This window comes from Aulonocara stuartgranti, assembly GCF_965226115.1.
Source record: "Aulonocara stuartgranti genome assembly, chromosome: 3".
NCBI classification, from domain to species: domain Eukaryota; kingdom Metazoa; phylum Chordata; class Actinopteri; order Cichliformes; family Cichlidae; genus Aulonocara; species Aulonocara stuartgranti.
In genome coordinates this window covers 27,584,972-27,604,565 of record NC_138941.1, presented here as the reverse complement: position 1 = coordinate 27,604,565, position 19,594 = coordinate 27,584,972, and the positions used below count along the sequence as shown (strand labels likewise).

Genomic DNA, 19,594 nt, shown 5'->3' with positions numbered 1-19,594 from the left:
AGATATGAACACAATCATCATTAGCACGGAGTGGGTTAATTAAATAAGAAGTTTTTAATGTTTTATGTTCTTCACACTTAAATGTTTCAGATCATCAAAAAAAATTTCAACATTAGACAATATAGAATATAGGACCGGAGTGCAGGACTCGAACACAAACAGGTGAACTCAACAGCTCTATTCTAGCTTTATTTGCTGGGAAAAAACTGTAACATCAAAAATGAAACTAAACTTGACACATGACCAAAAACAAGAAACTCAGAGTAGAATTGGCCAGGAACACAAAGGGAAAAACACAGCACTGTGAGGGTACAACATGACAAAGGGCAGAGGAAAACACAGGGCTAAAATACACAAGGAAGTAAAAAGGGAATGGGAAACACAGCTGGGACCAATCTGACTTAATGAGACGAGGGGGAAGCAAAACACACCACTGAACACAGGACACAAGATGTCTGTGAAGGTTCTCAGTCATCCAGGTCATCGTAGTCTAAGGAGCTTGGAAAGAAAAGCGTCTGGACTTCTTCAAGTTACTTGAAGACGTTTCACCTCTCATCCGAGAAGCTTCTTCAGTTCTAAGGTCAAATGGTGGAGAGTCCCAGATTTAAACCCAGTGGGAGTTTCCCCCCAAAGAGGGACAAAGGACCCCCTGATGATCCTCGACCTAATCACATGAGCCAAGGTGTGAAAACAGGTGTGGGTCACAATCAGCCAGGGTTTCGGGTGAGCTCATTGTGAAACCTGGCCCCACCCTATCATGTGATTTCTCGATGTCAGATGGCCCAGGATGTGAGTGGGTGATAAGGTGCCTGGGGAGGGAACTCAAAACTGGATTATAGATGGCAGAGAGTTGGTGTCGTAAGCCACCACCTCTGTTCAAAGATGGTCGCTCACAGTGGACATAAATGGCTTCTTTCAAACCATCTGTCTTCTCTGTCCAAAATGTGAACATTGGCGTCCTCGAAAGAGTGTCCTGTGTCCTTTAGATGCAGATGGACTGCTGAGTCTTGTCCCGTGGAGGTGGCTCTTCTATGTTGTGCCATGCGCTTGTGAAGTGGCTGTTTGGTCTCTCCAGGACGCAAGACTACCAAAGTAAAACAGGAAACACAAAATAGGCATGGAGACACAGACTTTACCAGGAGGCACGGAGGAGACTAGACGAGAAACATGTAACACAGGACAGGCAAAGAAACAAAGAAAAAAATCACTAAAATACAACCAGATATTCACAGACACAAACAATACTAATAATCAAAAAACAAACACTGAGTCAGCCTCAGGACCATGACAGCCAGTTATCACATAAATACAGTTGTTGCTGTTAAGGGTTCCCCAACCAGTTGTTAGGTTTAGGGGTAATCACCTTTTCACACAGGGTCATGTAGGGTTTTTTGCCCTGATAATAAACACGATCATTTAGAAATTGCATGTAATCTTTACTTATAAAGATTACATGCAATAAGTTAAACATAAGTCAAACATTTAAATTCGTCTCATGATCTCGTAAATTTAAATTTGACAAAATAAAAACATTAGAAATCAGGAAATTGGGGGGTGGGGGGCAATGTTCAGAAATGTTCCCTCTAATTTTTCATGTGTCTGAGCAAACACACAAACTCCCTGAGCGGTCTCTTGGACCACTGTGAGCAACATTAGACGTGTACACTGTGGTCACGGCAGCATCGAATCCATCCAAGTTACATGGTTTATTAAAATAATCAAATTACAGCATTTACATTTATGTTAGACTACTTTTAATTAACTGCTTTAGCCCACTTACATGAAACTCCAATTTTGAAAACCCAACTGTCTTTCTTCATATATAAAACACCCAGCACGCCCCTGCGGGCGGTTTATCCTTCAAGCTCGGGTCCTCTACCAGAGGCCTGGGAGCTTGAGGGTCCTGCGCAGTATCTTAGCTGTTCCCAGGACTGCGCTCTTCTGGACAGAGATCTCCGATGTTATTCCCGGGATCTGCTGGAGCCACTCGCCTAGCTTGGGAGTCACCGCACCTAGTGCTCCGATTACCACGGGGACCACCGTTACCTTCAGCCTCCACATCCTCTCGAGCTCTTCTCTGAGCCCTTGGTATTTCTCCAGCTTCTCGTGTTCCTTCTTCCTGATATTGCTGTCATTCGGAACCGCTACATCGATCACTACGGCCGTCTTCTTCTGTTTGTCTACCACCACTATGTCCAGTTGGTTAGCCACCACCATTTTTTCCGTCTGTATCTGGAAGTCCCACAGGATCTTAGCTCGGTCATTCTCCACCACCCTTGGGGGCATCACCCATTTTGACCTCGGGACTTCCAGGTTATACTCGGCACAGATGTTCCTGTACACTATGGCGGCCACCTGGTTATGGCGTTCCATGTATGCCTTGCCTGCTAGCATCTTGCACCCTGCTGTTATGTGCTGGATTGTCTCTGGGGCATCTTTACACAGCCTGCACCTGGGGTCTTGCCTGGTGTGATAGACCCCAGCCTCTATGGATCTTGTACTCAGAGCTTGTTCTTGTGCTGCCATGATTAGTGCCTCTGTGCTGTCTTTCAGTCCAGCTTTGTCCAGCCACTGGTAGGATTTCTGGATATCAGTCACCTCCTCTATCTGCCGGTGGTACATACCGTGCAGGGGCCTGTCCTTCCATGATGGTTCCTCGTCTCCCTCCTCTTTCTTGGGTTTCTGCTGCCTGAGGTATTCACTGAGCACTCGGTCAGTTGGGGCCATCTTCCCAATGTATTCTTGGATGTTCGTTGTCTCATCCTGGACTGTGGTGCTGACACTCACCAGTCCCCGGCCCCCTTCCTTCCGCTTAGCGTACAGCCTCAGGGTGCTGCCTTGGGGTGAAACCCTCCATGCATGGTAAGGAGCTTTCTTGTCTTTATGTCAGTGGCTTCTATTTCCTCCTTTGGCCAGCCTATTACCCCAGCAGGGTACCTGATCACGGGCAGTGTGTACGTGTTGATGGACCGGATCTTGTTCTTACCATTCAGCTGACTCCTCAGGACTTGCCTGACCCTCTGCAGGTACTTGGTGGTTGCAGCCTTTCTAGCGGCCTCTTCATGGTTCCCAGTTGCCTGCGGGATCCCCAGGTACTTGTAACTGTCCTCTATGTCTGCAATGTTGCCTTCTGGTAGTTCAATCCCCTCAGTTCTGACTACCTTCCCTCTCTTTGTTACCATCCGACTACACTTCTCCAGTCCGAACGACATTCCAATGTCATTGCTGTATAGCCTGGTAGTGTGGATCAGTGAATCAATGTCTCGTTCACTCTTGGCATACAGCTTGATGTCATCCATGTACAGGAGGTGGCTGACAACTGCTTCGTTCCGTAGTCGGTATCCGTAGCCAGTCTTGTTAATGATCTCACTGAGGGGGTTCAGGCCTATGCAGAACAGCAGTGGGGACAGAGCATCTCCTTGGTAGATCCCGCACTTGATGGTGACTTGTGCTATGGGCTTGGAGTTGGCCTCTAGTGTTGTACGCCACATCCCCATTGAGTTCCTGATGAAGGCTCTTAGGGTCCCATTGATCTTGTACAATTCTAGGCATTCCAGTATCCAGCTGTGGGACATTGAGTCATAGGCCTTCTTGTAATCAATCCAGGCAGTGCACAGGTTGGTCAGTCTGGTCTTGCAGTCTCGGCTGACTGTTCTGTCTACCAGTAACTGGTGTTTTGCGCCTGTGGTATTTTTGCCAATTCCTTTCTGTGTCCCGCTCATGTATTGACCCATGTGCCTGTTCATCTTAGCCGATATGATGCCTGACAGGAGCTTCCATGTAGTACTGAGGCAGGTTATTGGTCGGTAGTTGGAGGGGACCGGTCCCTTCTTGGGGTCCTTGGGGATCAGGACCGTCCGACCTTCGGTTAGCCATTCCGGGTGTCTCTCGTTAACTAGCAGCTGGTTCATTTGTGCTGCCAGACGCTCGTGGAGTGCAGTCAGCTTCTTTAGCCAGTAGGCGTGAACCATGTCGGGCCCTGGTGCTGTCCAACTCTTCATACTGGAGACCCTTTCTTGGATATCTGCCACTGTGATGGTTACTGGACCCTGTTCAGGGAGGTCGCTGTGGTCTGCCCTCAGATCCACTAGCCGCTGAGCATTGCCGTTATGGGTTGCGTCCTTCTCCCATATGCTCTTCCAGTATTGCTCCGTCTCCAGCCTTGGTGGTGCTGTTCTCTTATTATTATTGTTCCCTTGCCACTGAGAGTACACCTTTGCTGGTTCTGTGGAGAACAGCTGGTTTATTCCCCTGCCTTCTATCTCCCTGGTGTACCTCCTCAAGCGGCTGGCCAAGGCTGTGAGTCTTTGCTTGGCAGTTTCCAAGGCCTCAGGTATGGACAGCTTGCTGTATTTCTTATGCACCTTCTTTGTCGCACCTCTCTGCAACTCCGTTAGTTGGCTAACCTCCCTCCGTGCTACTTTGATCTTGCCCTCTAGCCTCCTTCTCCATGGAGGGTACTGCCCCTTGTGGCTGTTCAACTTGTACCCAAGCATCTCACTGATCACTGCTGCCGTATTGTAGATCAGCTTGTTAGTGTCGGTAATCGTGGTTGTAGGTATTGTCCGTAGTGCTGCACTAACAGATTGGGTACATAGCCCCAAGTGCGATAGGAGAAAGATCGTTGAGTGCGAGAGGAACTGACCTGAAATAGGATATATATATATATATATATATATATATATATATATTAGGGGTGCAACGATACTCGTATCGATATTGAACCGTTCGATACAGTGCTTTCGGTTCGGTACGCATATGTATCAAACAATACAAAATTTTTAATTTATTTTATCAACTTTTCTTCTGATGATGCTGTCTGTGTTGAGCGCTCAGTGGATCTGCGCTCGACAGTGCAGCCTAGGCGGAGTAGTCGAACGCAGATTCACTGAGCGCAGGGCAAGCTAGCGAGACAGAAGTTAAGCTCTCCTTCCAACATGGCAAATTGAACCTCCCCCACCCTGATTCAGATCTGGCGTTTGGAACTATTTTGGTTTTCATGTGACGTATGACCCTGAAGGTAAGCGGGTCATGGACAAAAGTAAAACAGTATGTTGGATGTGCCACGCAATGCTCAATTACATTGGTGGGAACTACTGCGTTAGCGCAGTTAGCTCATTAACGTGTTGACGCCATCCAGCCCCACGCATGGGGCGATCCGCGGTAGCTTGTTAACAGAGATTTGCCGTGTTGTGGCGTTAACGTCATTTCAACGAGATTAACGCTGACAGCACTAGAGGGAACAAAACGAATATGACTGCACATTTACTCCGACATCATCCTAGTGCAAAGACAAGTGGAAGCAGACAAAAACAACAAGCACGCATGCTACAAACTTTACCCGAGTCATTTAGACAGCCGTTAGCACATGATTCTCCTTATGGGGACCTGATATGTTTAATATGCTGCTGAGAATATAGCCCAGAAGAAGCGTATAGTATAGCTTTTATTTTGGAAAGAGCCATTTCTCTGTAATAAACTCTCTTTTCCAAACATGAGTGATTTCTCGATCAGATAGATTTATTTATTTTTTATTACTTTGTTGTGTCAGCAACATTAAATTTAAAAACTGTACCTTTGAGTTAAAATATATATTTATAATTTTAATAAATGACAAATTAAAAAGGCATGAACATTCTTTTTTGTATCGAAAAAATATCGAACCGTGACACCAAAGTATCGAACCGAACCGTGAATTTTGTGTATCGTTGCACCCCTAAAAAAAAAAAATATATATATATATATATACATATATATGACTTGTACTATGAGTCTGTGGTCTGGGAGAGATTCCTGTAACTCTCTGTCTGCAAAATACAGTATATAATGACCAATGTTGGGCAATTAATTCTATAGTTACTTCTTCAAAAAAGTAACTGAGTTATGCAAACAAAGTGTTTTGCAGCTGTTTACCTGAAAATGCAGCCAAGGCATTTTTTTAAATAAACATTTCAAACTATTTACAGAACAATCAGGTGTTCTGCATCAAATTTGCTGCCACACAAATTATTTGTGCCACTCCAAAAATAATTTCTGTCCACTATGAGATAAAGGAGAACAACAGCCTGATACCTGCAGGCCTGATAACAGGAGATGCATCACTCCTGTAACACCTGTAACATTCAGCAGTCGCCTCATTGTTCTGACACACACAACAAAACTATTGACTACACTACACACTAACTACACAAGATTTGCGCTAAACGTCGCAAATCTCTCACATCTCAAAACACCGCCGTCACTCCTAAAACTTCCCCCTTCCTAAACAACTAAATGCCATGTTGCCATATCATTTTTTGATTGGTCAACATGGTACATTTTTCCACCAATAGGAAAGGGTCGGGTTTTTTCGGTTTTGTTTTTGCTCACGGGTGGAGAGCGCTTTCGAGCATTTTCCTTATAAAACGCCATTTTTACCGTTTCTTCCTGCAGTAAATATAAACAACGATAGTATTCAGGAAGAAAACAAAACATTGCATATTTTTATCATAACTCTGGTTTTACGTGGTCTATCAACACAATTTAAAAACTGGTATAAAGTCCACAATTTTTCCGTCAATTTCCGTCTGTCCTGCTCACATCTCCAATGGTTGTACACATTGTCATTAACGTGGCTTCACTCCACATCAGCTACACCGCTTTGCTAGCTAAAACACCGGTGTCGGCACATAAGGACGCTGTCATAGCCTGCCAACCACTTGATTAACTGCGTATATACGAATGTGGATCGCATTTCAGGTGCAGCACAGTTAAGTACAAACTGAAACATTAAGTGTAAAAAACATGGGGAAAAAAATCAAATGCTTTATTACGCCTCAGTATACACAAACCACAGCTGGAGTATGTAATGTGCTCAGTAAAAATACTCAAAAATACTCAAGATATGCCTGGATTTTCTTTGTGTTATGAATGACTGGATTATTGACATCACAGGAAGTCCAGATTGTGGGCAGTCTGCTACCTCTTTGCATCTCGGCTGGACTCTGCTGTTAATCTCACAGGACCGCTGAGAACTGACCCACAACACCTCCATCCATCCCAGTTGAGACTTTGTCAAGTGCTGACTCGCCACTTCTCTCTCTCTCTCTAATATATAGTCAATCAATCAGGTCAACTGATCTTCCGCCACACCGTATCATTCTTCACTTCAAGTTTCATTCATTTTAGATTTCATTAGTAAATTCACTTTTAATCCAAATACTTTTTCTCTTTAAAACTGTGTTTTTCAATCACAATTTACTCAATACAATCCCGGAAAAACCACATGAACCATCAACCTGTGTTTGACACTCGTTCAAAAGTATAATGATGGGTTGGTGACACAGTTCTTATCTTCTCAGTCCAACAGATGAATACAAAAGGTTGATTATGGCTCATGTCTACACACAAAACTCTAAACATTAGAACAGACATTTCCAAAACTCAAACTGCATTTCTCTGCATATTGATCACTTACATTTGTGATTTGTCTTTGATTACGAATGAAGATGATCAAAAAACTGTAGGAAAAAGTTCTGTTTTAGCACTCTGATCTTTTTTAACACACAAGGCTGAATGTCAAGTCCTTTTACCCCCTCAGCTTTGATGGCAGGGGGCGGCCAGGGGGACCTAAATCTCTCTCATTACGCCACGTTACTCGACAGAGCCAATCATGTTTTGCAGTGTGATGGTGATGAACCAATCAGACCTGTCAGATGTGGCAAAATGTAGGACAAGCTGGCGTTTTTAAATCTGAGAAGTATACTGCTGCTTCATTAAGTGTGGACTGCTGTACTGAAGAAGGAGACAAGATGAAGATGTTCTTTGTGAACGTTTTCCTGATCTGCTCATTATGTAAGTAAAAGAAATTTACTTGTGTAAACTTTTGATCTTCATTTGTGTGAAACTGAGTCTGTCTGAATTATTTCAGGTGCAGCACAGTTAAGTGACGTCTCTCAGCCTGAATCTTTGAAAACAGTGAAGATTGGCGACTCAGCTACTATTAAATGCTTCATAAAGAGCGCATCAAAGAAAACCTTGTGGTACAAGGTGACTACAGGGAGGAAACTACAGCTGGTGGTAAAAACTAATTCTCAGTATAATGTGAGAGAGTTCAGTGAAGAATTTGTTAACCGTTCTTCAGTTAAATTTGACATGACTAACAATCATCTGACCATAAATAAAACATCATGGGAAGATGTTGGAACATACTTCTGTGGAGTCTTACACATAAGTGAGGTTCAGTTTGGGTCAGGAACATTTCTGATGTTGACAGGTATGTTTGGACATGTTTGCATTTCAAATAATTTCAATTGAATGTGAACACAGTGCTAACAATCTCACTCCAAATGGTTTGTTTTCCAAGGTGCAAAGACAATCAGCGACTCTGTCGTCCAGCAGCCAGAATCAAAGTCAGTGAGGTCCGGAGACTCTGTGACTCTCAGCTGTTCTGTTCACTCTGCTCAATGCACAGCAGAACTCACTAGTTTCATGTGGCTGAAAAACTCGGATCGTTCTGCTCCAGAGATGATTTATTGCTCTGACAAGAAGAACAACATCTCCCAGAGAACTGACAGAGGACGAACTACCTGCGAGTACAACTTTGTCGTCAGGAGCCGGGATGATGCTGGGGTCTACTACTGTGCTGTCAATGCATGTGGACAAATACTGCTTGGAAATGGGACAACAGTCAATAATGGTAAGACACACAGTGCTTTTTTCAACTTTTTAAGGCTTCCACTTTAAGGTTCAACAGTTTTTAAATGTGTTTCTTTAAAGTGTAGTTTCCAGTAGATTAGATCCAAAGACAACAAGTCTGTGAAACTTTGCCAGATTTGTCCTTTTTATCAGAATGTCAGATCAAATTAAACCCTTTAAAAATACCAATACCCCCAAACCCCACAAACCGCTCAGTCAAGTGGCAGATCCTCCTCTCCGAGATAAGTGTTTGTCAAAGAAATGTGGTAGCTTTGAAGAGATCAGAGATGAGATAAGGTTTTCACTTGCCAACAGGTTATCACAGAGAACGTTATAAAAGGAATTCTAAATATGGTGTTTACTTTATTTATTTATTCATTTTTATCTGTTTCTCTGCTGTTTGAATTTGGCTCATTTGTGTAGAAAAAGAAATGCCTGTGGTCAGAGTAAGTAGCTAAACTTACAAAAATCCAATTTGTCACAATTAGCTTTCTCTAAATCAAATTTTAAATGTTAAATCATGTATCATGTTTACAGCAGATACTGGAAGCATATCACTGAGTCCGACCGTTATTGCACTGATGCTGTCAAACATGGTTCTTGGAACTGTGACGCTCCTCCTTGTAGTGACATTTTGCAAGACAAGAATGAAAAAATCTGCAGGTGTGTAAACAGTTATGCAGGACGATATCCACATTCTGTTATTCTGCAGTAACTACTAACTATTGGTATCTTTTAATGCTTTTGTTTTTCACAGAAGCGGCCGATGAAGGCGATCAGGTGAGAGTTTGTCTTAATCCATCCATCCACCCCATGATGGCCTATCCCAGTCATCAAACAGCAATAGATTATTTTATTGGAATTTCCTTTGTTCACAGACTGGTGATACAGTCGTCTATACATCTGTGGGTTTGGCTCACAGTAGTATCAGGCCCAGACAACCTACAGTAAAAGCCAATAGAGACACTGTAATTTACTCTACACTCAAACCCTGACAACTGAACATCAAAGTTTCATCATGGGAATACGACCAAGCTATGATAAATAATGGCTAAGGGATGTCTTGCAACGCTCATGGTGGTTGCTGGATTTTGTTTTGTTTGTTTCTTGCGCCTTTAAGAGTTTCTGCAGGTTCTTCCTGATTGGAGATCTTTCTCAGTCACTGAAGCTTAGTACATTTCGGCAACTTCACCTAAACTATATTTTTATATACTTAAGATTCAAAAACCAGCATGATTTCCATGGAATGTCATATTTAAAACCCTGCTTACCACTAACAGAATGTATTTCTCTTCAGTTATTTACTGTACATTGCACTGTAGAAACAAAATCTACTGTTTTAAAATAATGCTACTTTTGGATGAAAGTCTTTCCATTTCACAAATTGTCCTGAAGAATGCTGTGCTACCTTTCTTTTTGTGGGTGACTGAGATGTGAACGTGTGGAATTGTTTGCTGTGACTCTACAAACCACTTTGCTCGCTATAAAAAATAACTTTAATACATACGTGGCAATTATTGCCTGTGTTGGGCAAATGCTCTTCTTTGCACTGTTACATTCAAATACCAATATTACTGAGAGACAGAAATAGGTTGTGAAGCTCAGCTCCTGAAAACACATCTGTATAAACTGCACACTCATTACTGACTTTTCAAATAAAAAGCCACTCATAGGCAGTTATCACACTTATTCTCACGTGATTGATACATTGTCCACAAAAACAAACTATTTTCTATTATTCATTTTACATCTCTCCTCCAAAAGTGTGCTTTAAAATGGGCACTCCAAAAGAGGAGGGTCCACACCTTAGTGTAAAAAATTTGTTTGAAAAGTTGCCATCATAGTTTTAAGAACGTACAGGTCAGACAGCACAGGCTATCATTAGTAATACGACAGATTCTTGGTCACATCTCCCACAGAAGGACAAAAACTTTCAAACCCCACTCAGATGGGATGCTAACACAGTAAACTGTCGTCTTTGTGGGAATCATTGACACAAAGTTGATTTGCAGTCTGTCTGAGGGCTCAAACATTCTGTAAATTTTATCCATCTATTTTACATTTTCAAAACGTAATTTTGATTAAGTTTTTGTATTTCAGGAGATGAAGATACGATAGCTATGAAAAGAATTATAACTTAACTATACAAGTCAGATGTCTTGATGCATGCTCAATCATCCAGGTAACAAAATCCCAAAAAGTTATTTCTGTTCATCTGGACGTAGCCATGAGAGAAATGTTTCATCACTCATCCACTTGACCTCTTCAGTCTCAGCTGACTGCAGATTTTCCCAACCGTAAAAACAGTACATTTGCATAATGACTGAAACTGGCACCACTGACTAACAATGACATCAGTTTCATGATCTGTTTATGAAGTTGGGGAAACCTGCAGTCAGCTGAAACTGAAAAGGTCACTTGGCTAGCTGTCAACAGTCTGGTTAACAGGTAGCTGGCCTGGAGTGCACTTGCAACATATGGTAACATGTTATTATAGCAACCTAATTATTTCCATTATTTCCTTCACGCAAGATCTCACCCCATGGGGTCAAAATAATCACAAGAACAGTGAGCAAAAATCTCAGAACCACATGGGGGGACTTTGTGAATGACGCGCTGAGAGCTGAGGCTAAAGTAACAAAAGCTTCTATCAATAACACGCTACGCCACCAGGGACTCAAATCCTGCAGTGCCAGTTGTGTCCCCCAGCGTAAGCCAGTACATGTCCAGGCCTGTGTGAAGTTTGCTGTAGAGCATTTGGATGATCGAGAAAAGGATGGGGAAAATGTCATATGGTCAGATGAAACCAAAATAGAACTTTTTGGTAAAAACTCTACATGTTTGGAGGAGAAAGAATGCTGAGTTGCATCCAAAGAACACCATACCTACTGTGAAGCATGGGGGTGGAAACATCATGCTTTGGGCTGTTTTTCTGTAAAGGGACCAGGATGACTGATCCATGTAAAGGAAAGAATGAAGGGGGCCATGTATCGTCAGATTTTGATTGAAAACCTCCTTCCAACAGCAAGAGCATTGAAGATGAAACATGGCTGGGTCTTTCAGCATGACAGTGATCCCAAACACAACGCACGGGTAACAAAGGAGTCGCTTCATAAGAAGCATTTTAAGGTCCTGGAGTTGCCTAGTCAGTCTCCAGATCTCAACCCCATAAAAAATCTTTGGAGGGAGTTGAAAGTCTGTCTAGCCCAGTGACAGCCCCAAAACATTACTGCTCTAGAGGAGATCTGCATGGACGAATGGGCCAAAATACCAGCAACAATGTGTGAAAACCTTCTGAAGACTTAAAGAAAACGTTTAAACATTTGAATGGTTTGTAATAAAGTACTGACATTAAGTCTTGTTATTGAGCAAATACTTATTTTCCACCCTGATTTGCAAATAAATTCTTTAAAAATTAGACAATGTGATTTTCTGAGGGTTTTTCTTTCTAATTCTGTCTCTCATAGTTGAGGGATATCTATGATGAAAATTACAGGCCTCGCTCATCTTTTTATGTGGGAGAACTCGCACAATTGATGGCTGACTAAGTACTTTTATGCCCCACTGTAGCTGTGTGGAAGATCTAATGCAATTTTACAAAGTTTTGACCATCTTAAAATATGATGTCTCTTATAGATGCATATCTCAAAACTCCAGGAAGCAAAACCAAAACAGCATGAAATGCAGTGGTGAAAGTATTTTTCAACTACACCTTAAATGTAGTTGGTGAAGTGTGAACAGGAATAAATGTGTGAAAACAGTCGCCCACGACCACAGGAGGCTTTACACTTTGCAAAAGTTATGACACAACACAAAGAAATTAGTGTACAGTTTGTTTACTACGGTTAAAAAAAGCAAAACCAAACAAAACCACTGAGTAGAAACAAGGTAATGTAATGGTGAGAAATAGATGCTGACAAAGACGAACACAAAAAACCCATCTGATCTATTAATACTCCCGTGTAACCAGTGACTTGAGTGGAGGGTGCAACCTTTAAAGTAGCCAGCGCATAGCAGTTGACTTTTGTTTTGAGTCCTGTGGTGAATAAGGTGAGAACAGGTTTCCACTGGTGGAAACTTGAGACGTATCTTGTGTACAGGAAGGCTGGCCTGTGGCTTCTAGGCCACAGTGTGCTCAAGTTCAGACAGAAGAGTCAAGAGAAGCCATTTTGTGTATTGCGTGTTACCTCATTAGTGGCAACAACCCTGTTTAGAAAATGTCTGAACGGAGTAGCACGTTCATGTTTAATGCAGTGGGAGATGCAGTATTGAAGCGAATACCATGTTACATTCAGCTTTCCATGAGCTGAAGCGCTCCTTCATTTACTTTGGCAAACACTTTGCAGTGTTTTAATCACTAAATGTACTTGATACTGTTTAACATAATTTATAGTGAAGTGGTTTATAAAGTGATGAAATAAAACCAAGAGTTGGGCATCACAGACATCATACTGTTGATGTCTATCAACCAGTGAACAGTCTTAGGCGTTCCCTTACCAATGCAATCACTGATGGCAGTTAGTTATAAGTTATATGTTGCTTGAATTGTGCACTGGCTTCTTGAGATTATCCAAATGGGTCAGATGTCAGTTGTCTCATTTCAATCATGTGTACACATAACCAACTCAAATGTGTCCATTGAAAAATGAAGGTGACTAATTTTTTGAAAACAGACATTCATGTCCTAAACTACTTCAGAAATTTGCACTTGAATCATGAACATTTCTGATGCTGCTAAGCTAATCAAACCAACAGTAGTTGCATTGACTCCTACTCCCACCCTCGCTATGGGCCACTGTGATATTGTGGTATATTGTGTGGTATGTGGTACCATATGGAAAAGATATATATAAATCTTATAAAGTTTGTATCTGCCTTGTGTGAAACTTGTATGAAAAGCATACGAGAGGGAAAACAGATATAAGATCCCCTGAAAAATTATATAATGAAACTTGCATGTTTTGGATACTTACTAAAACAATATATGAAAGTAATGACAAAGTGGCCACTTTCATGAGTAAATCATGTAAGTTTTTACTATTTCTTTTCCATATGTGATTCTTATTCTAGTGCAGAGCTGTCAAACATATTCCCTGACCTGAAGGTTTAATCTAATCCACCGAATAACTTTACAAAGTGTAAAAATTAAAGTTACACTGCTAACAATGCCAATTCAGTGAATACACTGCTTGTCCCGCTGCTGGACTGTACTAATATTACCAAGCAGGGAAGTAAATCCTCATTTCTTCTTCATTTGTGGGTTATAACAAAGTTAAACGCTATAGTTTTGTTTAATTACAAAAACTTACCTTTTGAAGCTTTGATGAAGTTTGATATAACTTTATAAAGTTTTATATTTTATACATGTAATCATAGTTAATTGACTTAATATAAATATTGTTGGAATTTCAAATAGATATTGAATTGTATAAATATATAAACCATGCAATCTATTGTTAAGGAGAGAGTGCATGACTGTTTCCAAAATAGGACCTTCAGACTGACTGGCCAATCAGACAGTCTTCTCTGTGAAGAGTGGAAAACGTATACAGATTGTGTTCATTCCTCACAGCATTTGAAGCAAGATGACACCTCCAACCTGTGCTTTGTATTTCATCTGTCTGCTCGTGGCAAATATGGGTAAGTTGTGCTTTGTACCTTCTTGTTCATTTTAACCTAAAACCAACATGTTTGCTTGTTGCATTCTTATGGTGGAAGATGCATATTTTGGATATATATTACATTTATTTTTACATTTATGTGATTTGTGTCCTCATTTTCTCCTCAGCTCATACAACGCTCTTGAAAAATACAGCATTACATTTTAAACCAGCCCATGTTGGGGAAACTCTGACTTTTGAATGCCAATGTGAAGACAAATCAGCAGTGATGCTTTACTGGTATAAGCAAACTTTAGGAAATAGACCAAGGCTGATGTCTACATACTACAAGCACAATCATAATGGTACTTTTCAGGATCCGTTCAACATTTCCCGTTTTTCACTGGGTACTGGAAACTTACTGAAGATATCAGATTTGAGAACTTCAGACTCAGCTACTTACTACTGCGTAATGAGCAATTTATATGACTTTAAATTTTGTGAAGGCACAATTGTCAGTGTAAAGGGTTCGGATCAGAACATCCAAGCTTTAGTCTACCAGTTGTCATCTGAAACCCTACAGCCAGTGCACTCTATGGTTCTGAACTGTACAGTACAACCTGGGACCTGTGATGGAGAACACAGTGTTTACTGGTTCAGAAAGGCTGAAGCAACTCTTCCAGGAATCATTTACACCAATGGAAGCAGGAACAATCCCTGTGAGAGGAAACCCAACACACAAGGTAGCACCTGTGGGTACAACTTGCCGATGAAGAGCCTGAATCTTTCTCAGCACTATTGCGCTGTGGCCTCATGTGGACACATACTGTATGGAAGTGGGACTGCAGTGAAGGGTAAGTAACTTTGTAGGATTAATTCCTTAAAGCATAAAAGTAGATCTAGATATAATACGTACAACCCATCAAGAATAATGATTTTTCATAAACATATTTTCCAACTCAGGCTGCTGTTAGCCTTTCTTATCTGACCATTAAAAATGAATTGTGTGAGGATGCTGGAGAAACCAAAGGAAAACATACAGGTTCAGGAAGAACATATAAACCTTTCTGTTGCAGACAGAAAGGTTCCTGTTTATCAGCAGGTTTACATTTCTTGCTGTGAGGCATAACTGCTGACCACTTCACCGACTTGCTGCATCCATATTAGCTGGAGATAATTGTAAAATGCATTTTCATGGATACTTTGGAATTCTGTCCTATATCAGCCTAAAGTAAATTTCTTTAATTTGGTGTCTTTTTGTGATAATCATGATTAAGACCAGCAATTTGCAACAACCACTATCAACCAGTAGAAACAGGCATTTTAGTACTGTTTGAACGTAGTCAAAGTCTTTTTTTCCTAAACCAGAAAAAAAAAGGCTAAAAGCACTGTCATATTTGTTGCTCTCTGCAGAAAAAGCAGAATCTCTTCTCTTGGTGCATTTCTTCAGTGGAGCCTTGGCATTAACTGCCATCCTCACTGGTTTTCTGGCATTCAAGTTGTACAAACTGAGCAAACAGCACAGGTGGTGCGCAGGTAAGTGTTACACTTTTAAGGCAACATTAAGTTTTGATCATCCTGTTCCATTGAAATCTAAATAATGTTTTAATTTCTTTTGTAACACCTTCAGAAACTTCTACAACTTGCACAGAGGTAGGAATCGTTTTCTACTATAAAAACTAATAATAGCATAGCATCTTTATTCTTTCTCTCCTGTAAGCTGCTGCAGTTTAGCTCTTTATACAATAATTTCTTATAACGTCTTATACAATAATGGTGGACCATTTTTTCTTTTTTTTTTATCACCAGTTACATCAAGACAGCGAATACAAAGAAAACCTTCATTACGCTGCTTTGCGCAACCACAAGACTAACAGATCAAGAAAAAAAACAGATCAAACCCAGAGTGAGTGTGTATACTCCAGTGTGAAGGAACAGAGGTGAAGAAGTGGACCAAAACTGTCTTTATTTAAGTTGCTCTGGAGGTTTCAGAAGAATGTACTTTAAATTTGTTTGAAATTGTATAAATGACAGGTTTGCCCTTTATTAATAAAAGCTCTTTGAAAATGTATTTGGGGGGTTTGCATGAAGTGACCAATGCTGTTTCAACACAGAATGATGATGATGCATGTCAACAACCAAGCTCAACATTTGAAAGAGAAGATTCACATTCACAGCTGTGCATTCTGCCCCCTCAACACACTGCATGCAAAATTAGCCAACCATCTTTCAGTGCTGCTTAACTGGCATAACATCTACTAAATACCAGGTCAAACTCATTATGAGCAACTCTTGGTGGGTTATTTTTCTGTTTGCTACACAGAGAAGCATCTTTCCTCTTGCTGATGTGTACCATCAAAAAGAAGAGATGCTGTTCTATAGTCTCTTTGGAGTTAACAGTAAAATATACTCTGTGGTTTCACCAGGATGTTGTAGCATCAGTATTTCACAGGTTGATTTGTTGTCTCATGTAAAAACAAAAAAAAAGCACTCTGATGTGTGGTTTATGAGAGCCATGCAAGAAAGCACTTCATCATAATGTTATACTGGCCTAACATTGTATTGTAATGACAAATGAACTCCACAAGGCAGGGGGCAAACATGAGACCTGATTTAAAAATGACCTTTTAAGTAAAGTGTACAAACAACCTGGGGGTACTGAGGATAAGTATCTTCTCTAAGGACACTTCAACATGCAAGAGGAGGTGCAAATTAGTGGTCTATATACAACCACACTTAGACAAGCATCTTGAAATGGCTGGTTTCACAGAGTCTTGGGTAGTAGTGGCTAATGGGCCACAGACCTTATCAGCTAATCATAAAAGATTATATTATGGTACAATTTCATTGGTGAGTTTCCTTGGAATTTTAAGTAACCTGTTACAATTATGAAAGCAGATTAGCAAAAGATGCAGTCCATGTTAAACTTTCTTTGTAAAATAGACCTTAAAAGGGAACCCAAAGAACAAAGCCAGGAAGTAAAAACACAAGAAACAAACCCTCAAAAAAGAAAAAAGAAAAGAGGAGGGTGTGTAATAGGGAACCACAGAAGAAGATACAAGGATGGTGACAGCTGTTTGCACAATCTCCATGATTTCTACATGTGCAGAAACATGTGTTTCTACATGTGTATCCAGTTATTGTCAGTGCGCCCCAGGGCAGCTGTGGCTACAATGTAGCTTGCAGTGTGTGAATGGGTGAATGACTGAATGTAGTGTAAAGCGCTTTGGGGTCCTATGGACTAGAAAAGCGCTATACAAATGCAGGCCATTTATTGTGTTTTGGGTTCACGTTTAATAATAGGTTTCAGGAGGGTTACTTTTGATATGCAATATGTTACAGATTACTATTTATCCTATTCAGAACTTTTAAAAGACAAGGGTTCATCAGAGTAATGTAACTCATGACATTTGATTCATTGCTTATTGAAAGAGTTTCTAACAAATGCTAGGTGCAGTGAAGCTCAAATTTAAGCACTTACCACAAATGGGTGGACCTTTTCTAAGAAAAAGAAATCACCTAAACCTCTGTGCGCTGGTGAGGTTAGCCAACAGGTTCTGTCACACAGTAATTACGTGTAAGGTGTGAACATACATTAGGTCAAGTCTTCTAAATATGTCTTGACATGTTATTTCTACTTGTTGACTCTAACTATAGAAGCAGGATACTTTTATAGACTCTTTGCTGTTAACAGTAAAAATGCCTTGTGGTTTAAGCAGGATGTCTCAGCATCTGTGGCTCTCAGTTTGCTGAGGTTGATTTGTTGTCTGTGCTAAAAGCAGGTGAATGCAGTATATAGTCAGTAGAGTAAAAAAAAGCCTTCACAATTCTGGATTATGAGAACCATGCATTTAAACCATTTACCCATAATGTCATTCTGTTTTCTCCTGGCCTGTTCTGCGGTATCCTAAATGACCTTAGATAGCAACATTATGACAACATTATGGTAAATGGACTGATTCTTATATAGCGCTTTTCTACTCTCCTGGAGTACTCAAAACGCTCTACACAACATGCCTCATTCACGCAATCACACTAAACTCAAGTTCACACACATTCACACTCCGATGAACGCATCGGAGGGCAATTTGGGGTTAGTATCTTGCCCAAAGATATTTGGCATGCAGACTGGAGGAGCCAGGAATCAAACCACCAACCTTCCAATCAGTAGCTGATCTGCTCTACCACCTGAGCCACAGCCACCCCAATTATGACAACATTATGATAACATTATGGCGCATGGCAAACCAGCATTTCATGGATGTAACAAACTAGCTTCTATATAATGTGCAAAACACAAAAATGGAAAAATTCAGTAAAAGTATTTAGATCCATTGTAACATGATGTAATTGGTTAGTTATCAGCGTAATCTGACTTTCCAACCTTTAAGTGTTCTTCAGAGTTGGCTTTGAGGTAGTTCTTCTTACAGTTTGTTTTTTCAGCTGCTTCTCCTTGATAGGAGGTGTACGGTGGGTAAGTTTGGAGTGGACGTTTCTATGTGTACCTAATGGTCCTTTAGTAAGTGGCTTGTTCGTGGTACAGCTCTTCCAGAAATCTGTATTATCTGACAATATTCAAAGAACCGTCTCAGCATTTTTTTTTATTAAAATCTAAAAGCTTCAAGAGTCATCTGACCATATCCAAGACTATACAGGACGACACTGGTGCATACTACTGTGGAGTGTTAACACTAAATAAGTGTGAATTTGGACAAGGAACCTTTCTCCTGATTAAAGGTACAATGTGTTTACATTTCAAAAGTTTTTATTCATTCATTTATCTTTTTTTCTTTCTCTCAAATTGACTACAAAGCTAATAACTGGGTCAACGGTTTCTTTTCCAAGGTACAAACCTGATCAGTGACTCTGTAATCCATCAGTCAGAGTCCCAGAAAGTGCAGTCAGCAGACTCTGTGACTATCAGCTGTTCAGTTACCTCTGCTCAGTGTGCACCAGAACATATTAGTATCACATGGATAAAAAACTCTGAGAATTCTGCTCCAGAGATGATTTATTCATCTGAAAATGAGAACACATGTCAGAGCCCATATGGAAAAGAAATAGTAAAAACTTATATGTGATTACTCATGAAAGTGGCCACTTTCATGAGTAAATCATATAAGGCTTACATGATTTACTCATGAAATTGGCCACTTTCTCATTACTTTCATATATTGTTTTAGTAAGTATCCGAAACATACTAGTTTCATTATATAATTTTTCAAGGGATCTTATATCTGTTTTCACTCTTATATGCTTTTCATACAAGTTTCACACAAGACAGATACAAACTTTATAAGATTTATATGTATCTTTTC

General features: G+C 40.5%; 1 protein-coding gene across 1 annotated transcript; it reads left to right on the top strand.

Moving 5' to 3' along the window:
* Nucleotides 1–8,102: 8,102 nt before the first annotated feature.
* Nucleotides 8,103–9,942, top strand: LOC309703398 (uncharacterized protein). Its single transcript, XM_082528184.1, has 5 exons — nucleotides 8,103–8,254; nucleotides 8,345–8,677; nucleotides 9,214–9,339; nucleotides 9,434–9,456; nucleotides 9,555–9,942. Exons 1-5 carry the CDS (start codon nucleotides 8,134–8,136, stop codon nucleotides 9,669–9,671), a joined length of 720 nt encoding a protein of 239 aa, XP_082384310.1. The 5' UTR covers nucleotides 8,103–8,133; the 3' UTR covers nucleotides 9,672–9,942.
* The last annotated feature ends 9,652 nt before the right edge of the window (nucleotides 9,943–19,594 follow it).